At 42.6% G+C, this 8,401-nt stretch overlaps 2 protein-coding genes across 2 annotated transcripts; one reads left to right on the top strand and one right to left on the bottom strand.

Moving 5' to 3' along the window:
• Positions 1-363: 363 nt before the first annotated feature.
• On the top strand, positions 364-1,311 carry LOC102890115 (olfactory receptor 2A12). Its single transcript, XM_006904017.1, has one exon. It carries the CDS (start codon positions 364-366, stop codon positions 1,309-1,311), a length of 948 nt encoding a protein of 315 aa, XP_006904079.1.
• Positions 1,312-4,056: 2,745 nt separating this feature from the next.
• Positions 4,057-5,001, bottom strand: LOC102890368 (olfactory receptor 2A12-like). Its single transcript, XM_015593640.1, is given in 3 exon segments — positions 4,057-4,763; positions 4,766-4,887; positions 4,889-5,001. Coding segments are annotated over 3 exon segments (942 nt in total).
• Between the last annotated feature and the right edge of the window lie 3,400 nt (positions 5,002-8,401).

Below are 8,401 nucleotides of genomic sequence, written 5' to 3' on the forward strand. Positions count from 1 at the left end.
TGGTGTAAATTGATGGTTGCTAGATACTTGAGTGACCAGTTTGTCCACTGAGCCGTGTGAATAAAGACTGGGGAGATTGTATATGATCAGTTTAATGTTATTGTTTTAAGCCATTGTGTTAGATGCTTCATATACATTGCCTCTACTCCTTATAAAAACCATGAGAGATGAGTATTATTAGCCACATTTTACAGATGAGGAGACTGAGGCTCAGAGAGGTTAAGTAACTTGTTCAAGACAGCAAATGAGTAGTGGGGTCAGAATTAAAGTCCTAGCCTATCTGCCTCCAGGGCCGACATTCTTGCTAGACTACTATACTTATCATGGTACTTAAATGAGAATGATTCTCTTACAGGCCCCACCATGTGGATGCCTCCAAGGCAGAACCAAAGCTGGGTTTCCGAATTTATCCTGCTTGGCTTCTCCAGTGACCCCTTGTCCAACAGGATCCTCTTCATTGCCTTCCTTCTCCTCTACCTGAGCTCAGTCCTGGGCAATGGGCTGATTGTCACCCTGATCTACCTGAACATGCATCTTCATACTCCCATGTACTTCTTCCTCTGTATCCTCTCCCTGTTGGACATGAGCTACATCACTACCACCATGCCCCAGATGTTGGTACATCTTCTTGCTCATTCTCAGACTATCTCCTTTGCTGGCTGTTGGCTACAGATGTATATGTTTGGTGCCCTGGGCTTGACTGAGTTCATTTTATTTGTAGTCATGGCTTATGACCGATACATAGCCATCTGTCACCCACTGCATTATACTGTCATCCTCAGCTGGGGCCTGTGTGCACGCCTGGCAGCTGGGGCCGGGGCCTGTGGTTTCTTCTCCTCTCTGATCCATACTTTCTTTACCATGAGGCTGCCATACTGTGGACCCAACATGGTCAACCACTATTTATGTGAAGGCCCCTCGGTACGAAGCTTGGCTTGCATGGATACCCATCTCATTGAGATGGTGGACCAGGTTATCAGTGTGCTCGTGGTTGTTGCCCCACTTTCTCTCATTTTTGCCTCTTACATCCGCATTGGCCAGGCCATTCTCAAGATCAAGTCCACACAAGGTCGCTGCAAGGCTTTCTCCACCTGTGTTTCCCACCTGACTGTGGTCACGCTCTCTTATACTCCAGTCAGCTACATCTACATGAGGCCCAACTCCAGCTCTTCCCCTGAGCAAAACAAACATATCACACTCCTTTACAATGTCTTCAATGTCCTGCTCAACCCTTTGGTCTATAGTCTGAGGAACAAGGACATCAAAGTGGCTTTTCTCAAAGTGATGCGGCAGGGTCGCAAAAACTCATGAACGGGGATCTTTGAGAGACCTGGGGTAGAATGTCCAATGCTGAAGAAAGGGACAACTTTTATAGCATACACAACCAACATTGTGTATTTGCAGCAACATAGTGCTTGTTCAGTAGAACAAATGTGGCACATAAAACCAATGTGGCTGTCTTGGCCAGCTTCTACACTGTGGTGCAGTGGCTTACAGCAGCAAGAGTTTTTTTTATTGCTCATGTTTAATGTCAGTGATAGGTGTCTTGTGTCCTTCTGCCATTGGATTCTCGGGTTGAACCTGAAAGAAGAATTCCTATCTGAAACATGCCATGCTTAGGACACAGGGAAAAGAATAATGGCTGACATACATGATGACTCTTTAATTTCTGCTCAGAAGTGACACACATCTCTTTGCTCACATCCTATTGGCCAAAGCAAGTCCATGGACCTGGAAGAAGGGTCATGTGGTCATAATAAGGGCCCCATAAGAAGAACCCTATAAGAAAATGCACTTTAAGTTCAGTGGGAATGCTTGGGTTCTTCTTATGGGAGTGGTGCAGTTTTAGGGATGACAGACTCCACTGTGGGTGTGACTTGAGGTGACTGGAAAGGAGATGGGAGCAAAGGTCATTGGGAATGAGGATGTCGGGGACTCACAGTCCCAGAGTGAGAAAAGAGAATCACTCTTTTAGAGAATTGCAGGGTTGTGGTATTCTCCGGGAGAATTCCAGGTTAAGGATGTTATTGTACATAATCATTCTCTTATTTCTTATCACCATTTAAAAATTATTTAATACACATATTATTGGATGCTAACATTATAATATTGTTTTCAGGTAAAGGACTATTTAGTGAGATTGTGGTTGAATTTGAGGAGTAATTAATATAGTCTATGATCTCCTTCACTTATAAGGAGAGATGTACATTGTTAGGTAAAAATATCAAATTTTATTTGTTGTAAAGGTGTTTGAACGTTCATAGAGAGATACATATGGAAGCTGATTAGCTGAAAGTCTGGACTGTATCAGTTACCATTTATTACCTCACGGTTCCAAATGCAGCTTTCAATCTATGCTATTTAATAAACAAAATAATTCCCTTAAATATTTCTCTTTTAAAATAAGCATGATGTTAAACTTTCTAAGACAGCGCTGGAGGGACACTGCAGGAAGAATGAGGATCCCTGCATTTTCCAGCTTTGGCCACTTGCGACCCAGAAGGCACAATGACCTTGGAATCTCAGTCTGGTGCCCTCTTATCATGGAAATCAGCTGCACACTGCCAGCCACCTGCCTGATTCCCTCCAGAAGCCCTGGCATGTTCTGCATGCAGCCACCTTGTGCACTTGCAGCAAGCCTCTACCAGCATGCATACAGCACCTGTAGTCTTCAAGGTCACAGAATGAGAAGTTATTCCATCTGCAAACATATGCACTATGGAGGCTTTCTGTCCCATTAACACCCAGCATCTAACTGTATGTTCACACCACTGTTCACTAATTGCCAGCTCCCTTACCTACACTCTGGAAGGTGGCCTATAGTTCACAACTCCAGAAGTATTCTGGCTTTGCTAAACCAATGAAATCTTCTGCCTTTCATGTGAAACACATTTTCTCCAATTAGGTCTGAATTTCTCCCAGTTCTGTTCCAACTTGACTACTATTCCTTGGCCCTCAGGTACCACGTAGTGTCTCTTTATGTCTTATAGTTACTCTCATCATAGTTAATATTTCTTTATATTAAATCTCCCCTGTTTAACTTACTGAGTAGTTTCTATCTCCTTACTGGACAAAAAGAATTACAGTCTCGCCAACCCTTCAAAGTAAGTATTCTTATCACCATTTTACTAAAGAGAAAACCTGGAGCTCGGAAAACTCATGTTCAGGGTGCTTAGGGAGTCATATCCTAAGCCCACAGTTAGTAAATGAAGGGGCTGAGATTTCAACTCTATTCTCTCTATTCCATCTCTGGTTGCTACCACAGAAAATTTTCAACCCTTGGGCTTCCATCTATGTCATATATTCCTTTCCATAATGAGCGTCATCTCCTCCTCATAGAGGTTTCTCTCTGAAATTGTTTCCTAAAATTAAGGCGTATCCCAAATCTTCCCTTTGTCCTCCATCTCCTACCATTGTACTACTATCTTGATGTAGTCTGGATACACGATCAACTCTTATATTGTTTCTACTACCCTTACCTTTGCCTTGTGACTTGGGGACCTGGTGCATCCTGCTAATCTTTCTGTATGGCTCCTGCCAGCTCCTAAACCCCCTTCCTTATTACATTCCAAAGCTTGTTCAGCAAATGTCCTATAACCAGCTGCAAAATGTGAAGTCGAATAAAATCCTTCTTCATACAAGTTATAATCATCACAATGCCACCAATACCACAATCATCATTAATTCCTTATTGAGTTCACAGCACTTCACTTACATTTGGCTGCATTGAATCTGTATCACCTCCATCTGAATCATCACTTTTATCGAGAGCTCTTAGCTAATGAAGGCTCAACAATTCTGATGCTAAAGAGGCTTAACATTAATCAGAAAGAGGACTAATAGTTTGAATCGAACGCAAGTGCTTTCTTAGCACTCTATCTACTGTTGGGCCTCTTGATGTTTGAGGATAGCCCAGTTGCAGAAGCCATCAAAAATTCCCAGACAGGTACCCATCTTCACATCTCCCAAAGAGAAGTCAATGATTTTTACCTGCCAATCACCACCACAGAACATGTAGTTTTAGGTCTGGTTGTGGCCTTCTGTGCTCCAGTGGCCTCACTCAGAGACACTGCCCCAGCCTGTTAACTTGAGGAAAGCCCTCTTCACATCTTTGTTTCTGAGGCTATAGATGATGGGGTTGAGAAAGGCAGAGATGACATTGTAGAACAGAGCCAGTTTCTCGTCTCGCTCTCGGGAGGCATTGGCCCCAGGCTTCATGTACATAGACATGGCAGGTTCACAGAACATGGTTACCATGGTGATGTGGGAGGTGCAGGTGGAGAAGGCCTTGAGTTGACCCTGGGTGAAAGGGATTCTCAAGATGGTGGCAGAGATGCGAATATAAGAGGTCAGAATGAAGGAAAGGGGTACCAGGAGAAGGATGAATCCCAGAATGAAATCAACTTGGTCATTGAGAGACGTGTCTGCACAGGCCAATTTTAGAACAGTAGGAACCTCACAGAAGAAGTGATTGATCTCATTGGGGCCAGAGTGAGTCAGGCGAATTGTGAAGACAATATAGATAAGGGAACAGCTGACACCCCACAATCCACAAAAGACCACCATTGCCCCACACAGCCATGGGCTCATGATAACCTTGTACCTAAGTGGGTGGCAGATGGCTACATACCTATCATAGGCCATGACAGAGAACAGCCAGCCCTCAGTGATGCACAACACCAGAAGGATGTACATCTGCATCACACATCCAATATAGGAGATAGTTTTCTTTTGGCAGACCAGATGCACCAACATCTGGGGACAGTGATGGTGACATAATTCATGTCTAGCAAAGAGAGGACACTGAGGAAGAAGTACATGGGTGTGTGCAGGCAGGAGTCCAGGTGGATCAAGGTGACAATGAGCCCATTGTCTGCAAATATAGAGGTAGAGGAAGAGAAAGATGTTGAAGAGGATTATATTAATTTTTGAATCTCTGGAGAAACCCAGAAGGAAGAACTCAGACACGGAGCTGTGGTTCTCCCAGAAAAGATACTTCATACTCCTTCAGCTGCAGAAAGAGAAATAGACCTGCTAGTGGCCCAGCTTAGCCTCATATTCAGGTTACTTGGTCATTCGGTTGCTGGGAAGGCCAGTGGTTATTTGGATCCTAATTAGGAATAATGCCAATTCAAAGATAAAAGTCTACCTGGGGTGAAGCTAAATTTGAGGAAGGGAGGGAAACCTTCATGGAAATTTCTGTTTCTCAGCCCCAAATCTTTTTTTAAGTCCTCCTTGGTTTCATTTTATTCTGTCTATCAGCTCCCGCAAAGCCATCTGCTTTCCTTCCCTTCAGAAGCTACCAACACATAATGCATTACTTGGGGGCTCTTTTCTCCTAGTCCTGGCTGAAGACTGAGATGATGAAGATTTGAAGCTCTCCCCTCTCTCTTCTCTGAAGACAAGCAGTAAGAACACTTTCCTTTGAGGCTTTAAACATCTGATTACTCTAGTTATATAGACAGGGTGAGTCAGATATGTGGAGCAGATATATAACTCCAGATACCTTAAAAGTATTTAGAAAGTTTTTCCCAAGTTGTGTTTTTTCAATCTGATTTTCTTTTAGGTGGTGTCTCTCATCGCTCTTCCTATTCCTGGCCTTACCCATAACTAAAGGAAAGGGTCTTCGTGCTTGACCCTAAAGCTATAATTGAGGCAGAATAACAGCTGTCTTTTTTGTTTAAAGACAGATTTGGCATCTCTAAGTCTTTTCAGCCTGGTGGGAATACTGCTTCCAATGGTAATCTACCCTTTAGAGTCCCTTTCTCTCCTGGACCTGAGATTTATGATAGGCAGCGAGCCCCAGTTAAAACTGTGCTTGGGTTTAATTTATTGCTTCACAGTTAGCACTGATTCTGTGATGCCATAGAACGTGGTATATTCTAGTGCAATAGCATGCTTAGGCTTGGAGGGTCTGATGTTAATAGAAAGGAGGTGGAGGAACCCAGTGGGACAGAGAAAGGGACAGGTAGGGAGCATTAGGCAGAGGATGTCTAGGGCGGGGGGTCCGCATGGCTCAGGCCACTGACAGTGCCCTTCCTTTCCTTATCTGGTACTGGGCTCTACAAGGGATGAGCCAGGAGCCTGCTAGTTTCCCATTTAATATTTGATCCTCAGGGAGGACAAATCAGGCAACTTCTTAATAAGCTTGTGTGCTGTGGGATTCTCCAGGCCTCCAGCAGCCTTCCTCAGCCCTAAGCATGCATTTTAGCATCCCAGCTTGCATTCAAGGCCTGTACACCCACCAGATCCCTCCTCCACTCCCCACAGGCCTCTACCTACTCCACCTCACAGTTCAAGGGGACTTATGTGTGAACATCAATTAGAATAAGTGCACAGACAGAGAAGTACAGGGGCGAGGGCTAGGCAGGCATGCCAGGGGAGAATTTTATGTTCCATAAAGAATGAATAGGACTTTCCAGGCAGATTGTCAGGGAAGGACTCTATTCTGATCTCAGCCAGAGTGCCCTACTTCACTGTCTCCATCATGTTGGGTCCTGGCCTGAATTGCATCCTGTCTTGTGAATCCAAAGTGTGCAACCTTATACAGAGAAGGGAATACGCCTTGAGCAGCTTTAAGGTCCTTCACGGAACCTGACTCAGGATAAAGCAGCTGATGAATATTTCACGTGGAAGCAAAGCCCTGAACAGTAGAAAGACTTGAGATCAAATCCTGATTCTGCCACTTCTGGTGTATTATTGGACAAAATACAAGCCTCCTTGTGCTTCAGTTTCATCATCAGAAAAATGGAGCAATAACGGTATAGGGTAATCATGGGGATTAAATATGGTAAATTATTAAATTTATTAAATTATGTGGATTAAATAAGCAGTAAATTTGGTAAAACATACATGTAATTTATGTTCGAACTTACTCCCCAGTGTATGTCAGATGGCTGATCTCTTCTGCTTGTCTTACAAATATTTTTATAATTAGACTCAGAGTAATCAGGGACCACAACCACTCAGCCACCTTCTTCTGTTTCTTAGATCGGGCAGAGCACACAGTAGGTCCTTCACAATTATGGTCAGAATCAGTCTCAAGTATAGATGGAGGAGATAGCTCCTTGGATAATATTATGAGAGCTGTCTGAAGTAGATGTCTTTGATTTGAAATCACCATCACTGGAGTCATTAGTAGCACTCAGAGACATCAAATAGAGTCAGCTTGTTTTCAAACACTGTGTAGAACATTAGATTGTGACAGATTCTGAGACATAGCAAGGCTCAGTGGGAGACATCTGCCATGAGCACTGGATGGGGAGATTAGTGGAACATGCTGTAGATACTAGTATGGCGTTTAAAACGTTTCCATCAATTTTTCATCATTCCCTCTCTTATTATATGTTCAATTCAACTCAACAAGCATTTACTGACATTACACTATCACATTAGATGCAGGTAAAATGACACATTGTCTGTGCCCTCCAGAGGGCTCATGGTCTACTGAGGAGAAAGAGTCAAAACATATCAGTACACTGTGATACAAACTGTATTGGGAGAAGTCCAAGGTGCAGAGACAGGAGCGCTGATTAGCTCTGCTTGTGGGAAGGGACATGATTATTTCTCAGGAGAATCCTTGCACTGAGCTCTGTATAATGACTACAAATTTACCAAATGGATAAAAGGCAGTGCATTTCTAACAGGAAATTGTAAGTACAAAGTCACAGAGAGTGCTATGGGAACACAAAGAAGCTAGAGACTTCATGGGAAGACTAAGGTAGAACTTCAGGAGGAGGGGATATTGATACTGGCACCCTGAAGGCCAAATGACTAGACTGGAACCTAGGGATAGTTCAAGGTTAGAATCAGGCAGTGTTATGGGTTGACTTGCGTCTCGCAGAAAGATATGTTCATTATGATGATTTGTAACATGTATATACTATAAAATGATTGCCACAATTGGGGTAGTTAACACTTGTATCATTTCAATAATTACCTTTGTGTGTGTGTGTGTGTGTGTGTGTGTGTGTGTGTGTGTGTGTGCATGTGCCGCAGTAATATTCTGGAACTACTCCACTTGATTTCTGGATTTTCATATAAGTATTCTCATCTATAGGTGATTGTTAAAATTAACGTTCTTTCTGGGGGAAGATGGTAGGAAATTTTGATATCACTCTTCTCTTGTCTTTTAAATATGGGCATTTACAGCTATAAATTTCCCTCTAAGCATCCCATAGTTTTGTTATGTTATGTTTTCATGTTCCTTAATCTCAAGATATTTTCTAACTTTCCCTGTGATTTCTTTTTTGACCCATTGGTTTTTGGGGAGTGTGTCATTTAATTTTCACATGTTTTGAATTTGCTAAACTAAAAATTTTTTACTCCATATTTATTATTTTATTTTTTAAATTTTAATTAGCTTTAAGTGTATAGTACATTGGTTAGACATCTGTATAGT

The sequence above is a fragment of the Pteropus alecto genome, unplaced genomic scaffold (genome assembly GCF_000325575.1).
Source record: "Pteropus alecto unplaced genomic scaffold, ASM32557v1 scaffold170, whole genome shotgun sequence".
Lineage (NCBI taxonomy): Eukaryota > Metazoa > Chordata > Mammalia > Chiroptera > Pteropodidae > Pteropus > Pteropus alecto.